The 27,408-nt window shown below is 48.0% G+C and overlaps 2 protein-coding genes across 6 annotated transcripts in view; both read left to right on the top strand.

Annotated features, from left to right (window-relative positions):
- RNF10 (ring finger protein 10) overlaps positions 1-27,408 on the top strand; it is a 202,056-nt gene that overhangs the window by 54,387 nt on the left and 120,261 nt on the right. The window lies entirely within an intron of this gene.
- Positions 156-27,408, top strand: CABP1 (calcium binding protein 1). 5 transcript variants are annotated; one of them, XM_080392732.1, is made up of 8 exons: positions 938-1,054; positions 13,427-13,675; positions 18,386-18,562; positions 22,235-22,265; positions 22,950-23,093; positions 24,348-24,457; positions 24,873-25,020; positions 26,806-27,408. In XM_080392732.1, the coding sequence occupies exons 2-8, from the start codon at positions 13,631-13,633 to the stop codon at positions 26,829-26,831; spliced, it is 681 nt and encodes a 226-aa protein (XP_080248858.1). In that variant the 5' UTR covers positions 938-1,054; positions 13,427-13,630; the 3' UTR covers positions 26,832-27,408. The 5 variants fall into 5 exon arrangements, with proteins under 5 accessions (XP_080248856.1, XP_080248857.1, XP_080248858.1 ...); XM_080392730.1 differs by lacking the exon at positions 13,427-13,675 and having other exon boundaries at positions 156-1,054; XM_080392734.1 differs by lacking the exon at positions 18,386-18,562.

The raw sequence follows: 27,408 nt of genomic DNA, 5'->3' as shown, positions 1-27,408 counted from the left end.
GCCGCCCCCGCCCTCCCCGTCGGCACCGCCGCCGGGGGCGATGCTCTGGGCCGCCGCCGCGCCGGGGGGCTGCGGCCCTGCGGTCCCCCCCTTCCCGCTGGGCCCGGGGCCGCCGGGCCCTGCCCGCCCGCCGCGCTGCGGGAGCGCCGCCCGCAGCCGCCCGCACCCCCTCGGCGCCGCCGCTTCGCCTGCCGGCGCGCCCCGGCCTGAGCCGGCCCCCGGCGGGGGGAGGCCCCGGCTCACCTGGAGAGGAGGCGGGGGGAGCCCCAGCGGGGGGACGGTGCCCGCCAGCCCCCGCCGGAGCGCCCCTTCCGCGGCCTTTGTCTGCGTTGTCACATGGGCTGCGGTGCGGGATTTAAGCGGGTCTCCGCAGGACATGCCGTGAGCGGCGCGCCGCAGCCCTGCCCGCAGCGGCAGCGCTCCGCCCGGCCGGGGATGCGGCTCTAGCGGCCCCGCGATGAGCGGCTCCTCCATGGCGAAGAGCGAGTCCCGCACTTCGCTGCTGAAGGCGGCGGGGAGCGGGAGGGCGGCGGGCGCCCAGCCCCGCGGCAGCCGTGCCCGGGACGGCAGAGGACAAGGCGGGCAGGCGGGGAGGGAGCCGAGCGAGGAGCCGCTCCCCGGGGAGCCCAGTGCCCGCAGGCCGCTCTGCCACCCGGGCGCCCGGGAGGACGGAGCGAGGGGCGCGGGGAAGCTGTCACATGGACGGGGGGAGAGCCAGCCGGAGCCGGCGGAAGGAGGTCCAAGGAGAGGCAGCGGCAAGGAACCGGTGCGGACATCCAAGCACTACCACCACCTCCCGCCGCACGCCAGCCACGGTCACCCCCAGGACCAGCATCAGCTCTCAGATAGGGATGGGGAGGAGGCAGAGGAGGACTTTTTCTTCAGTCACAGGCAGAGGTCCAGCAGAGAGTCCCTAAAGCTCTCGGAAGGCACTTCACCTCTGTCCAAATCCAGCAGCAAGTACTCCACCAAGTCCAGCGGCAGCGATCGGTCGGTAGAAGCGGACCCCCTTTTCCACCAGCTGCACCCCATGCTCAGCTCGGTCTTTGGCCAGGTAAGGGGCAGAGCGCCTCTCGCCAGCTCCCTCCCTCCCTCCCTGCCTGCCCTCCGCGCTCTCCCCTCCTGCCCGCGCACGGACCTTCGGCTCGCCGTTGCGGAGCCCCCGCGCCCTCGGGCGCAGCCCGCGGCTGTAAATGCACTGCTTCCTGGCCGCCCCTGCCGAACTTCTCCCGGCGGTGAGGCACCGCCGGGGCGCTGCGGGGCCGGCACCGGGCAGGGCTCCGCGCGGGGAGGGGGCGCGGGTCGGAGCCGCCCGCAGCCCCCGGCCGCTCGCCCCGCCGGGCGCTGCGGAGGGCGCTCTCGGTGGTGCTGGCGGGGGAAGAAGTGCCGGTGCTTCCCTTGTCGCCGGGGGAAGTTGTGGCTCTCCCTGCTGAGGGTGAGAGTCAGAGAAGCGGATTTTTAAAATGTATTTACTTATTAGATTCCATCTCTCTGGCTCCCCGCCTTGCTTTGCTGTATTTGTTTACATCTCCTTATGGTACATTTCTGTGCAATCAGCATATGAATCATTTCTGATGGCAGAAGCTGTCAGGAGAAGGTAGTGGGGAGGACGGAAAAAAAAAAAATCCTGACCCAATTCCGAAGCCTTCCCAGTCACTATGTTAGGATGGAACAGATGCTTTCGGTGTTTGCAAGCTCTTTTGGTACAAAGCTGTCGCTTTTAGCTGCTTCTGGTAGTGAAATTACCCAACAGGGCTACTCTCTAAAAATGAAAAGGCAGAGAGAGACTGGCTCGGAATTTTCTTTTAGAGCCATTTAGGGATGTTACTGGGAGCTGTAATCTCCAGGAAGATTAATGTAACTGCAATCGCCCAGAAGCACAATTATAGGTATAAGCCAGTAGCCTAGGCAGCTAAGTTCCAGCCCTGGAACTGATCGATTAAACCAGAATTAGGATTTGTGGGGTTTGTTGTCATTGGGTCTTTTTTTTTTTGTTTGTTTTGAAGTGGGTTTGGGAGGTATCGTGGGGCGCCCATCCAAATTAAGATTATGAGGGGAATTAGAAGAATTTTTGTAACTGGGTGGAAGGAGGTCATACATCTGTATCTGTTTAATCTGGTGTTAGGAAGCATTGTCTACTTCTGTTCATCTTGACTTCTTCAGAGAAAAATCAAAGCACATCTGTTCTCCTTGACAATTTTGCATCCTTACTGACAGTCTGCTATTTATGAATGTTACAGTTGTGTTTAACTCGGAATGAATATCACCCTCCCTGTGCCACTGGCGTACCAGAAGTCTAGATTAAAATTTTTGTAGTAGCGATAAGGAAGGGCCTGGTGAGCGGCTTGGTGCTCAGCCAGGTTACAAAAAGCAGTATTCCAGCACCAGGCTTTGAAATCCATGGACTCAGCTCTGACCTGTGCTGTACCTGTAGTTCTGAGGAAAGTGAAGATGTATCTGAGAACAGATTTTAAGTCTATGGAGCTGTATATCCCAAAGTGTCAGAAATACAAACAAATCCATGCCAGGCACAGAAACCTCTCTAGTTTTGAACTCGATCCTTACCTGAATGGCATCTTTATTTTACCTGCTCTGCTGCTTGCATTCCAGTGTCAGAAGACATTTCTGAAAGCCATAAACTTTGCAAAATTTAATTGCAGTGTTGAACAGTGCCTCTTACAAAAAGGAGACAGATACAATTCTAGTTTTCATCTTTTTGCTGGGTACATTGCACCAAGGCTTATAAACAAACACCAAAATCTTTCTTTTACAGCATAATATTATTTATTCCCATTTCTCTTTGTATTTATCTCTCACTTGCTTTGTTTGAAGTAACTATGAGAGAATGACCCATCTAGTGGAAATTGAGGACTGGCTTTTAGGAGTGAGCTGTAGTAGGGGTGCACAGGGAGTTTGTGGATACAAGAAGGGGAGCTATAATGTAGGATACACAAAGAACTGGTTATAGGAAGAGATATGTAAAGATTTTTTGTAGTGATATCAAAATCCTGGGGCAAATAAAGGCCCAAAGGTAAGAACTGTGGATATTCTGTCATGGAACAGAATGATGGAAATTTTGTTTCTGTGAGTAAAGAAACAAATGCTAAGCACTTTGTAAAAATGTGAGTGAGTTTTTGAAGCAGGCAAGGACTTAAACCTGCAGGAACCCAAGTTGCAGCCTGGCCTGAGGCAGGCTCATAGGCACAGAAGTGTCCAGGATTGCAGTATAAGACTGCAGGTGCTGTAACACCAGTCTGTTCCACATTGTAATTAGAAGAAAGCAACTGCTCAGCAGACAATTTAATACAAGAACTTCTCTCCAGCCCACACAGCCTGCTGTGAAACAGTTAAAACAGTAATCTTGCAGTACATAGAAGGAGAGGAGCACAGTGATGCATATCTGCAGCAGCAGAGCACTGTGGTCCAACAGCACCTTGTATCTTGTCCCAGCTCTACAGATGTGGAACACCATCACCCTGTAGTAGTTCCTCTGTGGTACAGTGATGTGGGCACAGATGCTACAGTGGTACAATCAGATTACGCAGAAAAGATTGCAGGGATGACTTCACAGAGAATGTCATTATTGCAGTAACAGCAAAAAGGAGCAGCCCAGAACTACAGAGTTGTGTCTGAGGGAGACAGATTTGTAGCTGTGCAGAAAGAAAGACGGAGTGAAGGCAGAAGTGCTGTGTTTATATAACCAGCACAGCAATATAGTGCACTGTGGGTGTGTACTCAGGGAGAATGCTAAGATACTGCCAGGATACAGGATGCAGTGATATTTTATTAATTAGGCTTATGCTATATTGGTGCAGTGATGTTCTGACATAATAAAGCAATAATACTCTTTCAGGGCATTTTACCAATTGAGTGGTACATGAATTAACAAGTGTAGGGTAGTGTGATAATGTATTAGTATAAGCCGGGATGTCATCTTAGTCTAATGACACGTTTGCACACTGGATCAGTAAGGCAGTTGCAGAAAAGCACTCTGCTGTGGAGTTTATACCAGGTTAGCATGCAGTGCCGCACAGCACTGAGTGCCTGGAGAACACAGCACTGACAATGCGGTGGTGTGGTAACGCAATCCTGTGGCGGAACAGAGATGTGATACTGGTGCCATGCAGTGGGAGTTTGGCAGTGCACGGGTGAGATAATTGTGTAGTGTTGTAGCCTGACAGAAGAGTTTAGCAGTCTAATGATGTAGTAATACAATATTCCAGACAGGAGCTATTCTATACAGCAGTGATTGCTTCTGGTGTGATATTAGTAAAGGACTGTGCCGACCTGACAGCACCATCCCATTGTACCAGAAGGTAGTGAGTGAGGTGTTACCACCATGCCGCAGTTCTGGAAGCACGGCTGTGAGTTAGCACAAGGGCAACGGCACAGACTTACCTGGTGCCAGAAGTGCAGGGTGAGTAAGGGCTGGCTGTATGATGGGTGTGATAGTGGGACAGCAGTGTTTTAAAGTGGCCCTGCAGTGGCAGTAGCTCAGTGCAGTGGGAGAGCAGTGCAGTGACTCACGGGTGTAGTTGGCAAGGGACGCATGTGTGATAATGCAGCAAAGTGGGGAAGTGGTGAGAAAAGGGAGCATGAGCAGGATGTTTCATATAATTTTTGTCTGGTAGAAGTATAGTGTTGGAGTGGCCAAGTGGTAAAGGAGTGTCATGGAGCAAAAAGGAGCATGCTGTCACCGCTGCAGAGCAGAATAGCATGTTGGTGGTCCTGTAGTGCCTATAGTGTGGCTAACAGGATACAGTTTAGCAACAGTGCACTATTGAGCACTTGCACATCTGTAACAGCAGAGGAGCCGTGACCTCTTGGCAGCCGGGATGGTGGGGAGATGGCAGCCTGGCAGCAGGACACAGTTTATTAACGTGACAACGGTAGCAACAGCAGCGCAGAGACTGGGACAGCAGTGCGGTGGCAGCAGGGACCGCGATGCAACAGTTTTGTGGCAGCAGATTCCCGGGGCAGAGGTGATGCGGCAGCAGCAACTTGGCACCGGACTCACGGCACAGTGCTGTACGGGTACTGTGGCACAGAAACCTGCCGGTTCTTGTCACTTCATTCCTCCTGTGTCTCAGCATTGGCCTGGCCGGCACCTTTAAGAAGAGCTTTTTCTGGGCCTTTTCTATGCAATATTAATTTGCAAGTGATCCTGCCATGTGAGACCTGACCGTTTTCAGAGCCATTTAGCTTTCACACCCTGCCTGACTGTTAAATTTTTCAGTGAAGTGATTCCCCAACAGTTTTCTGTCAATTGCCTCTGGTAGCATGGGGATCAGAGGGGTCAAACTATGCCATAGGGATTCATTAAATATTTACAGGCTTCTGCTGTTAGCACAGTGGCCAAAGGGGCTTTTGTATTTCTGTTTGTACAGGGAGTTAAAAGCCTCTCCTATCTGCACCATCTCCCATTCTTGCTTTAATGTCAGCATCCACATTACCATTAAAATAGGGAAGGAATCTTTCTGCATTTCTTGTATCCTTTGCCTTTTCTGGTCCTGCTCCATCTTCCTTTACCCATGGCCTTTAGTTTTTCTTAACAGGTCTTAATGGACATTACAGCAAACCAGGATGACAGAAGCAGCCCTGTTTGGGGCAGGATGTGTGCCCTGGGCTGTCTTGTGTGGGAAGAAGATGTTTAAGAACACTCTTCTCTAAACCAGGTGGGAGTGGGTAGGGAAAAAGTGCCTTGTCCAGCCTTTCACCCTTCTGGTTTCCTCATCTGCAGGATGACCTTGTTCTCTTCAATGGCTTCAGCTGATTCTAATGGACTTTTGCCCAAGAGCAGCTGCTGCATCAGGACCCTGCTTGAAGCTCTGCCAGTGAAAAGCCAGGGAGTCCTGGCCAGCCCAGCAGAGAGAGAGTGGCTCAGTAATGGAAGTTTTCAGTTGCCTCCGTGTATTAGTGAGGGAGGCTGCAGCATGTTGGGCCGTGCTGGAGTGGTGACGCCAGCGATGGAAATTTTTGGGTGTCATGCTGTGGAATGGCAAAGGTGAAGGTGACAGGCCAGGGTTTACAGGCATGCTGTGTTGTACCATGCTGTAAGGCAGGTGAAGCAGTGGCATGTTAGGGCTTGTGGCAAACCGAGGACAGTCTAACACCTGCTCATGTACAATGTTAAATCAGCACAGTAATTTGGGGTGAACAGACTTCTGGCTCAGAATGACCTCAACCGCCGTAGTGATGCTGATCCCATGGTGCAGTCTCCGCTTGCCGGTAGGGAGCCTGGGTGCACAGGTTAGGAGGCCAAGAAACACCACATCCTCCCTCCCCGACTTTTCCTTTTTTCACAGCACCTCGGAAGGCTCGTTCCGACCCCGAAAGGGCGCTCGGGGTGTGCGGGGAGGGAAGGGTGTCCCGGGGTCGCCGTGCAGCCGGCGGTCCGCCCCGAGCTGCGCGTGCCGGGGCTCCCCGGGCCCGCCGGGGCGGGGGCCGCTCCCGCAGCGCTGCCGGGCTGGCGGGACAGCACCGCCCCCGGCCGGTGCCCCGGCCAGGCGCGCTCGGCGGCCACAGGGCGCCCCCTTCTGCGGGCGGCGCTGCGCGACCCGGCTGGCTCCTGCCCCGGGGCCCCTGCCCAGGCCGGCGGGCCCGCCTCGGCTCTGACCCGGCGCTCCTCGGGCCTGCCCGTGCCGCCGGGGCTAGGCCTCTGCTCGGTGCCCGGGCCGCCCGGTGATGTGTCAGGCCCGGAGGAGTCGTGGCTGCCGTGATGCAGGCGAGAGCCGGTGCGGGCATCCTGCTGGCCGCCAGGCGCGTGTTTGCAGCGGTGGGTACGGGGACTTTCGTGGGGCTGGTACTGCCTCTGTGCTTCCATCCCTGCATGTGTTGCCACAGACCATGTGCGTGCGTGTAGCCTGACATAAAGAGCCTTCGTATACATGTCTTATCTGTATACACACAGCCTGTACGTGTGCAGCCTCTGCTGAATCTTCTGTGTGGCTATGCAACCACCACTGTACACGCATATACATTCCTGTGCTTAAAATGATCAGTGAATGCGTACATCCCTGCCTGCTGACACCCGCTATACCTTCCAATGTGTGTCTCGTGTTTTCCATATGTATTGGATGCCGACACAGAAGAACATTGTTTCACTTGAGCACATCCACTCAGCTGCCCCCTTGCTCAGCCTGGAGAAAAATTTATCACATTTATTACTTGTAAAGAGCTTGAGGGATGTGAGCCAGACGTACAGAATCACTGAGGGGCAATGGATAAGCTTCCTGCCTGCAGTGGGTCTGCCAGCAAACATTAATCTTTGTCAGTGATTTACTTTTTAAACAAATCTGTTTTAAAAGGATATAGAAAGACATCAAAATAAAACCAAGCTAAAAGAACATTCATTAAATATTCCGTTCATGAAATATACAGCAGCATGATCTAATGCCCCGAAATACACAAACCTTCTGGTTCAATTCAGCTTATCTTTTGAGAGAAGAAAATCTTTCAATAATAAATTAATCATTATTTAAATTAGTCCACTGTGCCTTCCATCAACCTATGGCACCTTGATTTCTGTTTCATGCAGTACTGGGTTTGAACAAAGTGTCACAGAAGAGTTTAGCTTTAGATGTAGTGGCTGGGCTGCAGGTTTGTCAGCTGAATTAGCTGTGGTTCTTTGTAGCATCCCAGCTTCAGTAACTGTTTTTCCCTGATGAGTCCATGAGTGATATTGATTTCCAATAACAAGCAGCTATATGGTATGCATCCAGTTAAAGACGCCTAGCTAACTCTGGGCTCCCTTTCAATAATCCTGTGACATTCCTGTGACCTTAGAGAGCAACAGCAGTGCCCATGAACTTGAGTAATCCTCCAATTTCAATCAAATGCCCCACTTAGAAATAGAGACAAACAGCTGTTGTAGCTTGTATGGTCATATTTAGTTTTTTAGTAGCTTTCTGCACCAGCACAAGACCATAAACTCTATACTATCTGTGAATGAAGTAATTAGCAATATTCTAATATTTCTTCCAACCATTCCTCTCCTGGAGTGCTTTGCACCTTGCAACCATCTTTGGAAAGAATATACAGCATTGCTTCATCCCACACAGATGAAATACATTCTCCGCTCTTGGAAGGAAACAGGCAACCGTGTAATGTTGTGAAGCATCATGTCACAATAGTTGAAGGCAGGAAGTAGAAAACCACCAGCAACCCCACTGCGTTCTGCTGAAATAATGCAGAAAGGGTTTAGGCAGTTTGTGACCAGCTGTGCTGAGATACAGCCAGAGGTCTCATACTGGGATATGCAGTTCTAAAGGTGCTGTCAGATCCTTACTGAAAATAGAAGTGAGGCAGACCTCGGTTTTATGGTGGCATATCTCATGTAATGCTACATGGTTGGTTTGGAGTATTTGATTAGTATTGGTTTCCAGGCCTTTGCTCATCTAATAATCAGCCATGCCTTCTATTAGCACCTCCGTGTGCCAGCCAAATACTGAACCCCTGTCCCTTTTATTTTGAAAGCAGTGAGGAAGTCAGGGCAGAATTAGATGCTTTTGCAGTGGTTCCAGACGGACAGAGTGTGATTCATAGTTCTCATGTTCCTGAGCAGAGAGAAGGGACCATGTAAGGTTTGTTTTAAACAATCTTTGTACTGCATATACATGGCAAATTGTCACAGCAGCTTCTGAGCTGTCAAGCTTGTACTTGTCTTTTTGTAGCCCATTGATGATCTTGAAAGCAGAAAATACCCACAACACATTGTGCGCTGGCCAATACATCTCCTGCGCAGGGACTTGGAAGTTGGGCTAGCGCAAAATATGTGGACCAGATCTGCATGGAAGGTGTCAGAAGATGGCATGTTCCCATCTCTTTTCATCTAACGCAGAATAAAGCTAGCTAATTAGGCAAAGCTGTTCTAAACAGAAGTTGACAGTCCAGGCTTTGTTACCTTGAGAGGGATGGAAAATATCCTTGGTCTTTTTAATAACCTTTCTGTTGTTTGTGATTGAATATGATCCAATTGCTCTAATGGAGGAGAATATTATGCACAGCATGAGTCAGCAACACTTTCTTCCAGGAACAGTTGACAGCAAAGGAAGTTCCCAAACTCTCTGCAGAAATATTCCTCCCCCTAGATGAGGGACTGGACTGCATCCACCAGTACCTTCTGGTGCCTCCCCTTGAGATGGACTTGCACTTGTCTGACTGGAATATGGAACCATCCAAGGTTCATTCGAGGTTAGAAGACACAACTCAATGTGCAGCAAAAGCACTTGGGAGCTGGATGCAGGAAAGGGAAGCCAGTCGCAGAAGTTTGGTGTGCCAGTGCATGTTCCAGCAATTGGTAGCTTTGAAATGAGGTCCTCGACAGCACTGGCCAGAGGAGGATGTTAACAATTCCAAATGCTTAGGCTCATATGAGGTCATCCAGTAAAAAAGACTGGGTTGTTTCTTGTAAAATACAGATGTATAGCCACCAGCTAAAGGGTGTTTGGGAACAGATTTGAAAGCTACTAATCAATATGTGCATGCTCCACTCTGTGACAGGAAAAAATAGACCAAAAATTCTTGCCCTGTTAGGATAAATTAAATAAGGTGGAATATTTTAAAATACTAAATCTTCAAAACATGCAATGGGCTCTTAAGTAGAACTGTGGACTTTAGTGAAAAGATGCTAGGAATGAGTTTTCCCTGCTTTCCTATATACTCACCTTAGAGATTTAACCCCCTACCTACTGATATTTTCCTATTGCAGTGTTTGTATTAAGTACAACCACCTGATAAAATGTTCCAGCAAATAAAAAAACATGCACTGAAACTGTCCTGGCATCTGAACAGCCTCCTTGTGCAAATCCATACATCCATACTGGAAATTTTTGCCAAGCAAAGCTACAGTCTCATAAGCAATCCCAAGTTTTGGATGACTTTTGTTCTTTCTGTTGTGGCTGTTAGATATTTGTTGCCCCACTGGATAAAGTTTCTGGCAGCTACCAAGTGATTAGCTATGGTGGGATCCAACATTTTCCTATGAAATGAGCATTTCTGCCAAAGGTGCCAGCCCAAAGTGCAGCACTGCTGCTTTTTGAATGATCCAGACATATTAAACAACCTAAACCACTCCCTGTTCAATGCCAAGTTGCCCAGCCCCCTCCCGGCTCTGTGCTCAGGTCAGTGAATGTGCCAAATGCTTCCTTCCAGTGAGTTGAGACCTTGGTCTGTGCCAAACTGCATCCACTGAGGTCTCTGCTCTTCACCTTGGACCTCGGAGGAGAAGAAGAGATGTGGGCACATAGGCAAGACTTGCATTTCACAAAGTTCCTACCGATTTTTAGAAAGTTTACAACAGAGCCCCAGGCCTTAAAAGAACAGTGTGATTGCCACAAAGAACAGTGTGGGAAAACCAGTATACATGCATGTGCAGCCCTCCCACACGCATACTGACTACCCCAGATATAGGCATACCCACAGATCAGCACCTACACACAAATGTTTTTGACACACTTATTCTCAGCATCCTGTTCTCTTACAGCAGCCTCAGTTGGAGGAAGGGAGAAAATATGTTTCTTCTAACCTAATCTTCTAATGACCTTTCTGCCAACTCCACTTCCCTGCCTGTGTCTAAGCTGCCCATGGAAGTGATGGGAAACAAGATCACAATGTAGAGAGTGATTTTCCTCCTCAAGAGGTCATTGGGGTCTGTCTGCTAGATTGTGATGTGCTGCCCAATTGCTCTGAAGAGATTCAGGGTAAATAAGCAGATAAGAAAATTGTTTACAATTGTGTCTCTTGGGCCCCTTGCAGCTTTGCCAAAGTTCTTGCAGAGTCAAAGGACTGTGACTGTGTTGCAAACCTGGTGCAAATGGGCTTCCATTGCCTTTTCCCTTCCTGGACTGCAATCTCCCTGCAAAGCCTGGCAGCAGGTCTCAGCCCTCTCACTCTGCCCTGCACATTTCCTACAGCTGCCTGCAACTGCAGGGAAGAAAAGCGGGAGAGCAGGCAAACTCAGCAGCATGCCATGCTGGCTGGCTCTGAATGCTCTGGTACAAGCTAATATTTAGAGGGTGACCATCTCAACTTTTGTTGAGAGTCTTTTAGAGCTCTGTAAGACATACTCAACAGCTGTCTTCCAAAGCTGTCCTGTAGCAGTCTGGGGCTGTGATGGGTTCTGGCAGGAGATGCCTGACTCCCTTGCTCCTCTCCCTCTTGCCGGGAGGATGCAGGAGACAAGCACTTCTCAATTGCAGGGCATTCCTGGCCTCTACGCTGCCTGTCAGGGGGGAGATTCATTAGCAGCAGGGAGGCTCTCTGCTCTGGAATTGGAGTAATTCATCTCAGGAAGGAGCCCAGGCGCCTTGCTAGCTGTGTGGCAGCTTCTGCTCAAGGGAGACAAGCACTTTGTCAATAAACAAGGAGCCTGGGGAATGGCTCCAGCTGACAGAGGACATTATTAACAACCAGCGCTTTGGCCGAGGGTAGATCAGCCTCCCACTATCTGCTTTAAGAGGGGAAGGAGAAACAGAGCTAAAGATGGCAGCCTTGAGAGGAGCTGGAGTTTTGGCATCCTCCTGCAAAGTCCCCTGCTGCGAGGCCTAGGGCTGACACAGCCCTCACAGAGTGACTGTATATTTTCCCAGTGTCAAGGGTCTTCAGCTTGTGACAGGCTCAGCTCAGGAACAGTTTTGCTTCCCAGCCCACCATGGGTGGGCTCACCTACGAAGGTCTTCCAGACCAGAGCTTCCTCATTCCCTCTGGCCCTCTCTCAGTTTGCCCTGGGTACAAGGGGTGTCTTCCAGTATCTGCTACTGCAGCTTCTTGCTTTAGAGGGCCTGTGGATTTTTGTGCAGCTCCTTCCCTTGCCATGCAGTGAAGAAAGCATTGAGGCAATTTAAGAGAAGGCTGTTCCACTGCTTTCACTTTTGGGAACCTAGTATTAGTACAAGGAAGAGCAAGAAACACCATCCCACATGGCCATATACTTCTAGCTGTGACTGGAACTGGAGAAGCTGTTGACTCTTGTCATGGCTGGACTCCTAAACTCATCTCCTCAGGTGGAAGAAGCCTCTAAGATAAAACAATTGTTGATTCACTTTATAGTCATACTCCATTTGCCACAGCACCATCTGGGTGGAAGAAGAGAAATCTCAGCTTTGTTGTGACATTGATAGTTCATCCCTCTCTGTCTTACAGCCCTAGAGCTGCCAGGAGAGTGAGTCCTTGGCTCTTGCGTAAAAAAGCATGTGGTGCAAGTACTCAGCCCATGGGTTAGGTCTTTGTAGACCCTTTTGTTTGGAACCACACCCACAAAGTTAGTTGTGAAATCTTTCAGCTGAACACCTGAGTGTCCAACCAGCTTTCTGCATAGACAGACAGGGTGTATCATCAGTGTCATCTTGGTCTTCACAGTTCTTGAAGGAGGTAGCTCTTCATGCCATGGCTTCTTATCACTGTGGAGCTGCAGCTGTGATGGCTTGATAGCTAAGGGTGCTTTCACTATGCTGTTCAGATCCTGTTGCCTGGGTGTAATGGTGAGAGTTTTATGCAATTTAAATCTCTTTTCAGACTGAATGCTCTTATGCTTAACCTGAGATCAGAGGAAAATGTATTGGGCACTCATGCCTTTCCTTTCAGCGATTATTTTGTTACCACAACAGGCCTAAAGTCCAAAGTTCAGAGCTGGCTGGAGGTTTAGAGGCCTCTTATTTATTCCAGGATTTGGGTGCTTAGAAATGGAACGGATGGATCTGACCTTCAAATTCTTTGCTTCCCATTATCTAGCTTGGGACTATTCAGATTTAAAATTCAGGTGTGAGCTCATCTTTGGCAGAGTTGTGCAGGTAAACCACCAGTTGATTTCTACTTGCAGAAAGCTGGAAAAACTTTACAGCAAGACTGGCTCAAGGTCTCTCCCTTGTGGTTAAAAATTACTATCCTGGGGCTGAGAGTGTTGTAGGGTCTCTGGACTGCTGCCTCCAGGCTTGTTTCCACCGTGGCAGGAAAAGAATGAGGGAGTTTCTAGGTCTGCTGGTATTTAAAAGCTGAAACAGGTTCCATCCAGATAAATGGTCCATTTCTGCTCTGAAACGAGCTCTGGACTCTGCTCCAAGCCCATAAGTGGATTGCCTTCTGGCCAGCCTAGCTCTCTGGTGATTGAAAAGCTGAGAGGAGTTAGAAGGGGGGTGGTTAGGGATGCGATGTTCAGAGGCTGTGTGGACCCAAACTAGCTGGATTCACTGAACTCATCACTGAAATCACGGTGCCTGTCTGTTTTAATTCTCCCCGAATCAGCCCTCTCCCATGAGTTAAACAATCTTGCCTGCAGATTGAGGGGGGTGGGAGGGATTTGAACATTAATCTGATGTAGATTATACATCCGCCTCCCTCTCTCTCCCCTTCTCACTCTCTCTCTCCCTCTCTTCCTCTCTTTCTGTCTGTTTCTCTCCCCTCCCTCTCCTTCCTGCTCCATCTCTTCAAGAAAGTGAACATAAAGTAAAAACACGGAGAGAGAGAGGCAGAGAGAGAAAAAGCTCCCTGAAGAGGGAAGCCCCAGCAGCCAGTAGCTGTTTGGATTTGCCTGGTGCTGCCTTTCTTGCTTTGCTCCCAAGGAATACCTTTAATGGGATCAATTGCTTCAGTTCCTTTATAACCAAGTCCACCGGAAAGGCAGACTCAACATATTATGGGCAACTGTGTGAAGTCTCCACTGAGAAACCTCTCAAAAAAGGTATGTTCCCTGAATCAAAGTACGTTGTGCGTTTCCAGCCCTGCTTCTTGGGATGGGTGACGTTGTGGGCAGATGGGAATGGGAGGTGGGAGAAACACAGAGATGTGTATGAAGGGTTCAGCTCTCTTCACCAGACTTTTTTTGCAAGAGCTGCTCATGCAAGTGCAGCCGTTAGAGCCTCGGATGCTGAGAGCCATAACGTGTGTGTAATTAAATGTGCGCATATGCATGTACAGGAGTAGGCTTGTGTCCTGCTCCATGTGTGTGCGTATAGCTGTCCTCTGGATACGTGCAAGCTTGTGTTTGTCGATGTGCAGTACACTGGCACACATCTTCTGTATGAGCATCTTAATGTATGTGTGTATGTGTGAGTTTGTGTGTGTGTGTGCATGTGCTTCAGTTGAGAGGTATCTGCATGAGTCTAGTTATGTGTCATTTCTGTAGTGACATATATTCACATACGTGTGAATGCATGTGTGTCTGTACGTATTCCTGTTGGTGTGTAAGAACATGCACACCTAACAAGCTCATCCAAAGTGTGTGTGCGTCCTTAGCTCTTTGTGTCTCTGTGTATGCATCCTGAGGTGCGTGAGCAGGTGTGCAATGATTGTTGTATACCTGCTTGTGTGGCGCTGTGTGTATACCTGATAGTGGATGTCCTCACAGAAGTCTGTATGTAGACATGTGTGTGTTTTTGTGTATATCCATTCTTGTGTATACACATATCTGGTTTTGTTGGTATCTGTTTGAGTACAGAAGCATGTTATCCTCTGTGATCTGTTTGTCCACGTCTCTTTGAGTGGATACTCTGGGCCCTGGCTATGTGTTTGTGCATCATGTTGCATGTCAGCATGGCCCATGTGTCTACATGCTTGGGCCCAGCTGGACTTCATCTGGGAGCTGCCATGTGTATCTGTTAGGCTTCAACACACGATCTGCTCTGTGCTGAGGTTTTACAGTGATCCCAGGATGATTTAGATTCAGGAACTATTCTGCTATTAGGGACTAGATTGAAATGGGAATGACGTGCCCCAGAAATATTTGACTTGAGTTTGACTGAGAAGGGTCTTGCAGCACTGTGTACCTGTTAGCCGCATGGTTCTCACTTAGCATTGCTGCAAATCTAATAACTCAGCAAAAAGCTATGCAATTCATTCCTCGTAAATGAAAAAGTTATGCTAAGCATCTGAAGTATTGCAGTGAGGAGATACCCCTGTGGAGACTTTGCCGACAGTGAAATGCTACTGCCATCAGGATGCTCCACTCAGGAGACCTTGCCACCCAAGAAAGCCGCTCTGAGAATGAGCTGCTGGGGACAGGACCTCCCTAGCAGGGAGCTTCTTCTGGCCGGAGATATGTCTCTTCTGTGTAGAAACAGTTTGCTTGTTATCTCGGCTACTGTAAACAAAGCCCGTAATGTCATAGTGCTGCTGCAGGGGAGCTGGGATACACAAGGAGGGAATTCATCAAGCAGCTAGGCAATGCTCAGACCAGTCCCTAGGTCAGGGTGACCTTCGGGGAGAGGCAGAAGTAATTGAGGTTCACCCAAATATTGCATATACGGAAAATCAACTTGGTTGCTTGTAGGTTGCCTCCAACTTGCAATAAGATGAGTTGGCTGCAGCTGTGCTCAAAACGATCAAGGCAATTGCAATTAAAGTCTGAGGTGTGGCCAGGCTGCTTGAATCAAAATGGATTCAGGAACTGATAAGCTCTGTGTCGTCAGTCTTTTAGGTAATTTATGCATTCATTCCTAAAAGCTGCTTCGAATAACACACTTTGTGCCTAGTTAGAAGGCCTGGGATGGCAGGACTAAAGAGAGAAAGTTGCGAAGCTGAATTAGAATATTTCTCAGACATCACTCCAGCCAGTCATGAATTAAGGCCTCAGGCACTCAACCCTGACAGGTCCTGGGGCTCTGCTGTTCTTTTGATCATGACACACATGATTATAGTGGACACTTTGCAGATCAGTCTTAACACTGCACAAATTCACTTGACTGTTTTATGATCCCCATCTTTTTTCTCAGATTTTACCTTGGGCAAACTAATTTTCTTGAAATGGTAAAGAGGAGGGATTGTAGACAATGTGTGTGAGAGCTGCTCTTGGATGACACACTGATCTCTTGAATACATGATTTCAACCCCAAATTTGGGAGTCACTCCCAGGCACTAGTTGTCTTGGTCTGGGACTGGCTGACACGGGGATACCTTGCCTGTTCAGGTGGCAATGCTCAGGCTTTGTCTCCACAATGTCTGCTGTTGGCAGCTTCGCTTTCCCACTGTCACAGTGTCCTCCCGGTAATCACAGTGTCCAGCCTGGCTGGCTTTCCCTCTGAGAGGCACTGCAGTCAGGATGAAGAGGTTCCTCTGGGCTTGCTGCCCTGCAAAGTCCCTCTGACACACAGGCAGGAAAATGAAGTGAATCCTCTTGTGCTTCTGCTGTGCGGAAAAGAAAAAGTTTTGGCATCCAGGTCCCTCACTTTGCCATCCTTCACCATCACTATGGCCATCTCTAAATCAGTCTGGTCTCTCTTCCCTCTCCAAGGTCAGCTGGTCTGACGCAGCCAAGGGCTGGACTCAGGAAGGGTAGTGGTTCTTTGCTTGGGGAAGAGGCAGGGAAAGCCTGAGGCTCCCCAGTCCTCTCCTTGCATTTTCCTTGTTGTGCACACTGCTGCTTTCCCTGTAACGGGCAGCTGACATTGCTATACCTCTATTTGCTATACCTCCTTGTGCCCGTATCACAGCTCCCTTCCTGGCTCTGCTGGGATGTAGGAGGAGCGTGGTGGAGGGAACTTGTGGGGATACTTGCAGGAGAAACGGTGTGTGTGTGTGTGTGTGTGTGCTGCTGGCAGAAGGAACATAGAATGCCATAAATCCTGCCTGCAATGGGAGAGCAGGGCAGGAATCCCCTGTTGGGGTCTCGCTAAGCCATGTGCCGTGTTGTCCAGGCACTGCGGCAAGTTGACTGGTCAAGATCTTTGGTGGCTCTTGGCAACAGTTTCATCAAACTGGCAATCTCTGTCTGCACAGGAAAATAACAGGATGACCATTCTGTAGTACTGCTGTGGCTTGGTAATAAGTTCTGTCGACTGGAAGGGTCAGCAAACAAGGATTAGGAGCTGTGGGGCCTTTGATCTTTCACATAGCTTCACTGGAATTAAACACAGAACCAATGTGGGCTATTTTAAGTGATTCATATTATTTGGTATATTAAACTGAAAAATGTGCCAGGAAATAAAGCTGATAATTTTGAAAATACATTGCACTGATATCACAAAGCTGTGCAGTTCAGCACAGATGCCTTGACATTTAGCTGAGCTAGTAATATGCCATTTGTGGACGGATGCTCATCTTTCAGGTTTTTAAGGACAAGTGTCCTGTGTCAAATTTAATCAGAGACAGATTCCTTGCTCATCCATGACTGCAATGAAAATGCTTTTGTGCGTCATCATTTTCTTTCTCCATGGCTTGCTTTTTCAGTTGTTTTTGTTTTGATGCTTGATATTCACATGACATTATACATGAGCAGATTGGTGTAAGGCTGTGTACAAAAGGCAAACTACAAACCATGTGTGCAATATAATAGCACATGGCAGGCATAGAAAGTAGATACAATAGACTCGGACAACTGTAAATGGGGCGTGTGTGTGTATCTGGTCTTTTAGCCTGAAAAAGCACCTCAGGCTTTAAGAAAAGGGTTAATAGAGACAATGGCAATTGACAGAGCTTCTCTGATCACCCTTGGGAACACCAGCTGTAAAAGTAGACTCATTCCTGAAGAGGACTCTGATGTATGATTAATGTTTATTCTATAAAACCAAGGGTCCTGTGGGTTGTGCTGGCTTTTTATAGCTGCATGGGAATATCAGGATAAGAGTTTTCTTGCAGAGCCAGGGAAATGCATTTCTATAAAAGGAAAGCAGTGCCTCCTTATAAAATCCAGTGCTGGATTCTGTTCTGGAGCCCGAGCTTAGCAGGACGTGTGCACTTAGGAAAATGTGCAAATGCAAACAGACAAAAATGTTGTGCCTGTGCCTGATCTCCGCTTTGGGACTGTCAGTGATTAGAAGAGGCCAGTGCAGTAACTGCCTGAGACCCTGAGGATGTAACTAATTAGAAGTGGCACAGGGAGTGTGAGCCTGCAGTTGGCAGAGCCACCTGATGCTGTAAACGGCCTTCTAAGAACATTATAAAGTGTGTGGTGCTGTGTTGCTGAAATGTAATGTGGAGCCTAGTGCAGTGTCTTTGTGCAGGCTCTGCCTGGCCTCCTGGGGATGCCCTGGCCAATGCGGCTCTGCTAGCAGCTTCACCCTGGGCACAGGCTGGCACACGTACTGTTAGGTGACATGTGCTCATCCTTTGCAGCTCATTCAAGGGATTGTTAACTCTGGGGCTGATAGTGGGAGCGTGGTCCTCTGGGCTGTGACTGGGTAGATGTGAGCAGTGCTGAGAGTTTGATGTCATTTCAAAGTTTAATTCTCCTGGTTGGTTGTACTTCTATCAGCTTTTGAAAAGAACTCCTGGACTTACTGCTTCTGTACAAATCCTAATAGACCAGTGGGGGGGACGCAGTGTGGACCAGATGAAGGAAATTTAGCAATAATGTCTCTGCGAGGTGGTTCAGTAAAACTTCAGAGGAATGGCTGGGTGAGATGGGGAGGTAACATCCTCTGTTGTATTGTTTGCTTGCTGCTGGTTGGCTGGGAAGATCCGCCATGAGGAGAAGACGTGCTATAAGGCTGTCCAGACGAGTGAAGAGGGGCCGTCGTCTTGCGAGTACCAGGGTCCGCTCATGATGCTGGCCCAGAACTGCGCCGTCATGCACAACCTGCTGGGGCCAGCATGCATCTTCCTGAGGAAGGGCTTCGCAGAAAACAGGCAGCCTGTACGTAAGTTACACCCAGCCGGGCAAGACACGCACAAAATCACACGGATGTGAGATGGGGATGCAGAGCTGTTCGCATGCTCCATCTGCGTGGAGCTCTGTAACCCCCAGCCCTGGGTCTCGAGCATCCCAGCTTCAGCTCCAAATGCAAATACAATCACAAGCAAATGTCTAACCTGGAGGATGTGCAGAGATATCCCTGTGCCTAAAGAACAAGAAAAGAGGATTCTAAAAATGCAGCTATGGAAGATAGATCCAAACCTACACTCAAGTAGGCATAATCATATGGACTCAGGAGAAGGACTTAGGACTTCAGGTTTTACTAAATCATACGGACTCAGGAGGAGTCCAGTGTTCAAAGCTATTATTCCAGCAAGACATCCACATCTGATTCCCAGAGGCTCAGATTAGCATTTAAGGCCTAAATTGCCACTTAAATGCAAATCATGGCATCCATATCGGGAACAAGCTGTCCCACAGAGATGCCCATGTTTGCTGCTGTTCCTGTCAGCTCACAGTGAGCACACTAGTACCAGCAGAAATAAGCATGGATCTACCTCCTCACAGATACCCAAACACAATCCCTCATAGACTATCATACCCAGCCTGACACCACAGCAATCCCAGCCAAATAAACCAAAGAGCATCAGTCTGTCCTCATATTTGCAAATAGTGTCAGACTACCAAATGCTATTACCCATACATACACAGAGATAAATAGCAAAAACACATCTATCCATTTAGTCACACCTATTTGTAACTATGTGTTCATATGCATGTAATGCATGCATTTATATACAAACAATAAAAATATGTGGTTTTATGTAAATTCAAATATATACACCTGGGCATGTTAAATATACATAAATATGCACCCCAGTGTTGTATCTTTACAAGAAGTAAAACATGTTTCTGCATATAGACATTTGATTCCTACAATAACATGAAATTAAAGACATCAGAAACATATGCTTAACACAATTTTTATGGGTACGTATGAGTGAACATGTGCATTGTCAGATATTGACCCAGTGCATTCAATAGTCTTGTGGTGAGACAAAGCTCACCCCAATTACCTGAGAGTCAGAGCTTTCTTGGCTTTGTAAGAAATCTCTTACTCATACATTGATACAGCTATTTCTATTTCTGAAACCTCTTCTTCAACCAACAAACAAACAAAAAAAGTCATTATTTGTCCTTATTGATCAAAGGCCTTTTGTTCTTCCTAGACTTCAACCACTAAGTGATCACACATTCCTTGCGCCAGTTCACTAAAACATAAAACGTAATATTCTCACACAAGCACACTTGCTGGCACGGACAGAGCCACCTGACCTAGGAGACAGGTCCAGCTCCCTAGTGGAAGGCTGGAAGGCTCACAGCTGGACAGGTATCCATCCTGCTTAGGCCATGGAAATGCACAGTACCCTATGAAGTCTCCAAAATAGGATTAGTGATGTCTGTAACTACTCTGATGTAGAATAAATGCATCTGATAAACAGCTTTACTTTTACTGACTTGATACCAACAGGATTTATTGTGCATAGAAAAGAAATAAATGAGGTTAAGACCATTATGTATAATGGACTCTCTGAGGGTCACCTCTGCTCATATCTAGGATCTAAGCTCTCTGAACCATTTTATTCCTCTCTCCATATGTTCTCCAAAAGCTTTAGAGTGATTCGGCCTATGTTTTCCCAAGCCATTTTCCTCCTTTATCATTTTAGGGGATCTTCTTTCAAATTTAAAACAGCAAACCTCTTCATGATGTTAGTTATTGCTTGAGTCAGATTTTTGGAGGGACATAAACCCTCCCCCTCCTTTTGCATTCGCAATCTGTGGTGCTCTGATGGTAGAATCTGCATGTGCAAAGATATGCTCGGAGCCCTGCAAACACAAATGCCTTGGTGTGCAAAATTAGAGCCAGTGCTGAAGCCCCCACTTCTGACACATATCAGTCATGTCCATTGCAATGTGCTCTTCAGTGAGTGAGGAGGAGGACGGTCTTGTGAGGACTGTGCTGGAGGAAGGCCTGGGTCCTACCCCAGCCACTCCCACAAGACAGCAGTTACCATGGGTGAGTCACGGCACCCTTTGTCCCGTGGTGATGGTAGTCATACCCCTGCATCTACTGCTGCGCCAAGCCAACCATCAGCATCCAGTGGTTTCTCCAGGGATTAATGTTTGTAAACTCTGGAATAAGGTGCACAAGGTGTTGGTGCTGATCATGGGTGGGTTTCATCTGCTATTTTATCTATGGCAGGAGGGCAATAATGCCTCCTGCATCTGGTCTAAGGAGTTTGAATTGTTTTATTACTTGGTGTTGATGAAAGCAGAACAAATGGGATGACATGTTTGAAAATACCAGGTCTGTGAAGGATGAAACGGCAGAGCCAGTGTGCTCTGACAGTTCCATCCAGCACAGAGATGCCTCTGGGAAGGTTATGAGTGGCAAGCTGGTCGTTTCTCTGGCACAGCCCACTTCTGCACAGACGTAAACCAGTGTGTGTCCTAGTTTGCTATGCACTTTGCGCAGCTGCCATGAGAGTTTCCAGAAGAGCCTGTGGTTAAATAGCAAAGGATCATCCTTCTCAAAATGATCAAGGGCATCGTCTCCAGGGGTGTGTGGTGAGGCTGGAGGACACCTGGAAGGCAAGGAGAAACTCCCCATGGTTGAGGGGAAAAGCCGAGAGTGAGACAACAAAAGAGATCGCATTTCTGTGTTTCCAAATTCTCAGATGTTTTGGATTTGCCTGGGAGCCATGAGAGGAATTAGAAAGGGCATTTAAACCAGAAAGCAGTGCATTTCCATGCTCGTCTCTTCTTCCTGGTGCAGTGTTGGAATTTTCCTATACTCTTTTATATCCTCCCCCTTCTTCCAAGAAATTCAGTTTGGATGTTTGAAGTTGCAGTGTTTCCTGAACATGGTGAATCCTTGTCCTGTTTTGTTTGTAGATAACCTTGATGATGTATATGTTGTGTGTCTGCCTTCATGCCTGGTTTTAAAAATGCTTGTATATGGAGTTAAGCCTGGGGGGAAGGGGGAAGTTTCTGCCTTTTTGTGGGGACTGATTGTAGGACGTGGCACCGGGATGTTGGCTGTAAGAGAGCTCATGGCTGTCGCTGTTCTGCCAGAAGGACGGGGATCAAGCAGTGATCCAAGAGATGACAGTACGGACCTGCTGGTTACAGGGATTGCTCCCAGCTGTTTTGATCTGGCTATGTCAGTGGGAGCTGCAGTAGGAAATGCAATCAGAGCTCTAGAGGAGATCATAACTGCTGCAGGGACAGTCTCTGCTGCAGGACTTGGTGCTGGGGAACGATGTAGGAGTTTTCATGAAGGTACTCATAGCACCATCAGGTGGGGAGGCCACACATACTGCTGGGCTGGCCCAGGTCTCTTCTGTTTTGGGGGAGCACTTGTCATCCCCCTGTCTGGCAGCTGAGAGGGAGAGGGGCTTCCACAGAAAAGCATGCAGGCTAACACCCCTCCCATTGGGGAGGAAAGCTGGGAAACCTTGGTAGGTAGATGGTATTAAACATGTCATCACCTTCTTGGTTCTTCTCTCACTTTCTGGCTTGTCCCAGAACTGTTTACGCCAACAAGTGCTATTCTGAAACTATGTTTTTGGCAAACAAATGGCTTTAACATAGTATGTTCTCTTTTTGCAGGATAGAGAACTGCGTCCGGAAGAAATTGAAGGTAAAATTTGTTGCTTCTTCTCTGTCACCTTCCTCTCTGCCTAGCGAAAGCCTACTGGCTGGCTCTTCCAGGTTGGCCCCCATGGGGTAAAAGAATTTGGGGCAAATCAAAGAAGATGGTTAGTGGACTAATTCCTGGAAACCCCAGCAAAAGAAATAATATGTAAAACTACAAAAATGATGACTGTGAAGGGATTTGCATCCATTCCAGCTTCTTCCGGGTGGGAGGATAAGTAAAGTAATGGGATATTGGCTGTCAAGGAACTGTTGTCCACCCCAGCTCCCACAGAAAGTGCTGTAGAGCGTGATACAATAGTATGGCTCCAGGGAAGCTGTTTTACCTGCTAATCCCTACAGTGAGGGTTACCTAATATAGTGCAGGGGTAAAAGTTGGAAAACTTTACTAGTTTCAGTTTCTTTAGGGAGTGCAGTTTAGCAATTATCAGTTTGTGACACTTGTAGTCCAAGCAGGCTTTCCTGTAAGGCACGGGTCAGCAGTGCTGCTGATAGATGAGCTTAACATTGCTGCAGTCATTGCCTCTTTGCAGGGAGATCTGCTGGGAAAATACAGAGTATTTTAGAAAGTCTGCCCTCATAAAGTGCTGCTGATTCTGGGGAGGTTTCTTGGAAAAGGTATTTCAAGCTGTCACTGACAATATTGTTCTTTTTTGATTCACTCCCACAGAATTAAGAGAAGCCTTTAAGGAGTTTGATAAAGACAAGGATGGGTTTATTAACTGCAGGGACCTGGGGAACTGCATGCGAACCATGGGCTACATGCCTACTGAGATGGAGCTAATAGAGCTCTCCCAGCAGATCAACATGAACTGTGAGTAATATCCACCTAGCTGTACCTCCCCGTTGCTGCTGTGCCCTGCGTCATTGCCTCAGGCTCTCTCAGTCTCCTGCTGTATCTTTTCCTTTGGATTCCCCCCCCCCTTCATTTGGTTTTCATTTTCATTCCTTATCATCTCTCCTGTTTGTTTGTGGTCCCTAGAAGTTGATGCCTTTGTTTCTTGCTTATCAAAAAGACTGTGTGTACTGTGCTGTATGGGAACAGTGAGTGGAAGGGTTGTCCTTCATGCTTACGCTGTCAGGTATAAATCTGCCCTTGATAGCAGCAATTAGACATCAATGTTGTTATATTGAAGCTGTTGTCAGATGGTGTCAGACTGAAGAAGGAGCCTGGGAAGATGCTTTGGTCAGTTGGGTGATGGATGGGCTGTTCACTCTGTGGTGGTTGTGGATCTGCTGTGTGCCTGGGGATGGGCTGTGAGTAGGCTGTGCTGGCAGTGTCAGATGGGGGCATCTGCTGGAGTCATGGAAAGATGTGACAAACATGTCCAATTCACTGTAACTGTGTTTGTGCCCCTTGTCTTTCATTTCTTGTCACCTCTTGTCTGTGGCAATACAGGGTATTACCCTCAGCCAGATGGGGAAAAAGATATTTAGTGCATGTTATTTCTGACACATGATGATGTAAAAACGACAAGTTACATGGTCAAGGGAAGGAAAACAGTTGTGACATACACACTCTACCACACAAAAAGCAGCTGATAACCCTGGCACGCAAGTGCTTAGAATATGAGAGTGTTACTGCCAGCTTTCAGACAGGGGACAAACAAGAAAAAGGACTAATATGATGAATAAGCAGTTGGGCATACTTCAGCCACTGCTAATGGAGCAACATCACTACTGCTGCAGGGCACTGCCCAGGACATGCAGGAAAAACACATATGCTGTGCCCTTGCTATAACCTTTGGCACAGGCACAGCAGAGGGTTGCTGCACTAGAATGATCAAGCCTCTAATACCCGTACATGATGTAATACCAGTGCATGATGCTGTAAAGATGGGACAGTCCATGGAAGCCTAGAATGGAATAGCTTGGGCTCATTCCGCCTAGCCCACAAACCAGAAAATACAAAGACAGTGTAAAACTACCACTGCTTTTCCTTCCACTGCCCCGCACCTTCTGTGCTTTGCTTCCTGGAGAATCAAGGGCACACAGAAGTGCAAAGTGAGTGTGGCTAACTTGGCTACCGTATGGAGTTCTTACACATAACATTTCATCTTGTCCCAAGTGGGTGGCCATGTGGATTTTGAAGATTTTGTTGAGCTGATGGGACCAAAGCTGCTAGCAGAAACTGCAGACATGATTGGTGTAAAAGAGCTCCGTGATGCCTTCAGAGAGGTGAGTGCTTCCTGCCACGTGCCCCCAGAAAGGTGAGCAACAGGAGACAGGAGAGAGAGAAGACCCACTGAGGAAGAGGAGAGGAGGAGGAGGAGAGAGCAGTGCAGTGGAAGACAGAGAAAGAGCCAAGCCAGGCATGAAACAAGGGAGGAGCGGAAAAAGTCACTAAGATAAGGGAACCTTTGAGGAAAGGAAGAGGAAAGCTGGTACAGACACAGCAGTTATGAGGGGTTTCTGAAAGAAAGAGAAAAGACAGACTGGATTCAAAATGCACCCAAAGGAGGAAAAGGAGAGACACAAGAAAATGCAGGAAAAACAGGGCACTCAGGAGCAGAACCATACAAAATCCAACCTAGAGCAAGATCCATTTCCATTAACTGTATTTCCCCTGCTGGTATTTTCCATGTGCTTGCAGTTTGATACCAATGGTGATGGCGAGATCAGCACCAGTGAGCTGCGAGAAGCCATGAAGAAGCTTCTAGGGCAGCAGGTGGGCCATCGGGATATTGAAGAGATCATCCGGGACGTGGATCTGAATGGAGATGGGCGTGTTGATTTTGAAGGTGAGAAGGGATGGACACTCCCTGTCCATATGCTGAGGCGTGAGTCAGAGTTTCAGCTCAGAGGCAGAAGTAGAGGGGAAGATTTGCATGCTCAGGGCCCAGGTATCTGAAGCATGGAGAAAAAATCAAACAAAAATTTTTTTTCCTAGTCAGCTGAGGAAAATGGAGAACATTGGCCCACACAGGGCATTCCTCTGCTGAAGTGTTCATTTGTGTATCGTCTCTTGCTACACCTCAGTTTCAATTGGGTCTCCATAATTCTAGCATGATAAGACACATGCCCTGTCACAGAGACGCAGATTCTGGTGCACACATGGTGTGTCAGCCTTCTTTTTATGGGGCATTTTCCTTTCTGTTAAATCTGTTGCAAGAGCTGTGAGGAAGCTGAATTGGTTTGGAGAAAGCATTGCACTTTCCATTTCCTCTGGCTCACCCTGGTATCTGGGTTTATAGAGAATTTGTTTCTGTGCCTTTATGCCAGAAGATGGTCATGTGCTAGATGTACTCACTAGGACTGCAGATATCTGATGTGGTGTGGTGTTAAATCCTAGTGATATTTCATTTCTTCTCCCACTTTTCATGACAGAAGGACTTGGAAAAATATGAGTAGTTAGGCTACTATCCTAGCCATTACCCACGGCAGGAGCAACATCAATAGAGCTCAGGGTTTCTGGCAAGAGAAGCAGTTGCTATCAGACAGGTAAGCGAATATACAACCTGGAAGGCGTGAGAGCATGGCAGGCTGCTTGTTTTCCTAGTGCAAGTCCAGATGTCCATTTGTAAGGGTGAAGCACAGGAACTACAGAACTGAAATAAGACTGACGTAATTTTTTTGGCTCAGAAGCATTCCTGGGTCTCCTGCATGACAAGGAGCCTCAGTCCTCAGTATTACTGAAGCTTCTGAGGGCTTTGAAAATGCTAGAAACTAGAAGCATCTCTCTAGAAAGTATCTGGTAGCTGCAGTTGTTCTAATGCACTGGCTGATTACACGACAGTAGCTCTCCTTGTTTCCAGCTAAATTATACTAGACAGCTAAAATACATGAAATGCTATCCTAGTATCATTTTCTCTGTGAGTTACTGCTTTAGTTGTCAAAGGACAGCTCCATCAATGGAAAAGGAGAAGTCAAGGGGGTAATTTCCACTGCCCTCCACTTTGCAGAGTTATTAGTTCCTCAGCAATTCAAGTGCAGAATGAAAACACATTTATATTTGATGGCATTTACACTCAATTTCAACAATTGTAATTGACTTCACAAGCTGCAGGGTGGTGAGGAAATAGATCCAGGGTATCGCTACAGTTAACCTGTATCTTTAAAAACAAGTCCATCAAAAGTAAACTTTTCTCTACAAAAATGCTGGCACCTACCAAAACACTAGTGCTTTTCCACACTAGTATCTCTGTGAGGTGGCAAGCTGACTAAGAAATCATACTGTGTTCCCAAGATTACACATCAAGGTTCCCTGAAGTTACAGTGAAGGGAGACAACACTTGCCGTAGCGTCTCACAAGGAGCTGATTGTGCAAACAAGACTGAAGGTGGCTGGGAAGGAGTCCGAGGGAATGAACTGTCCTGCTAGTGGGATCGTATCACCATGTCTAATGCAAGGATTAAAGCCCGTTCTGTGTGAGCTCTCCGGGGCCATCACAGAGCAGCACAGACCTGCTGGCAGCATGTGGACTCTTGGTTGCACCCTGGCTGCAATGCTGCCTCCAGGGAATGAGAGCCAGGTTAGGGACCATGGATGCCTTCTGCTTCAGGGCTGTCTTTTCTTGTTGGTTGCAGAGTTTGTTCGCATGATGTCCCGTTGAAGATTATTCTCAGCTAAAGAGGAACCAGCACCTTAGAGAGGGCAAAAGAGGACCTAGATGGAGCATCTAGCCCCGATGTTCCCACATGAAGGTTTATCGGCTGGCTGCAACTGGGACATTGCAAGATGACCTGCTGCTCCTCCCTCATGGTGGTCCCCATGCCCCTCCACCCTTTCACACTGTGAAAGACTTGCAACTTCCTACAACTGGAACCATTCCTTGGAGATGATTGCAGGAAACTGCAGAGCCAGGACTTGCCATGATGCTTTCATGGGATATTGCAACTTTAGACTCCTCCTCCCCAGCTTTATTCTCCCACCAGCTGCTGCAAAGCAAGAGCAGTAGAAATCCTCTTGGCTTGGTGGATGAGAGCAAAGCCAAGGACTGGTGGCAGCCTCAGGGCGTGCTCTGCACTTCTTGGTTTCCCTTGGTGAACCGTGTCTGTGTTTGCTGTCTGTGTGTGTGTGTCTATCTGTGTGAAGTTATTTATGCTTCCCCGGCACATATTCGCATCTCCTGTGGTTATGTTTACCAAGAGTAAATTCAAATACATGTCTTGTCGGGGGAAAGCGATAAA

This window comes from Falco punctatus (genome assembly GCF_963210335.1).
Source record: "Falco punctatus genome assembly, chromosome: 1".
NCBI lineage: Eukaryota > Metazoa > Chordata > Aves > Falconiformes > Falconidae > Falco > Falco punctatus.
The sequence above is the reverse complement of the archived record's forward strand: the minus strand, read 5'-3'. Positions and strand labels throughout refer to the sequence as shown.

What these genes read in the sequence shown, in the direction of transcription:
- CABP1 (XM_080392730.1), top strand. Translation starts at nt 458, where the DNA reads ATGAGCGGCTCCTCCATGGCGAAGAGCGAGTCCCGCACTTCGCTGCTG. An exon ending in TCGCAGAAAACAGGCAGCCT is followed by an intron (nt 18,563 to 22,234) that starts GTACGTAAGTTA and finishes CTCTTTTTGCAG; the next exon opens with GATAGAGAACTGCGTCCGGA. An exon ending in TCCGTGATGCCTTCAGAGAG is followed by an intron (nt 24,458 to 24,872) that starts GTGAGTGCTTCC and finishes ATGTGCTTGCAG; the next exon opens with TTTGATACCAATGGTGATGG.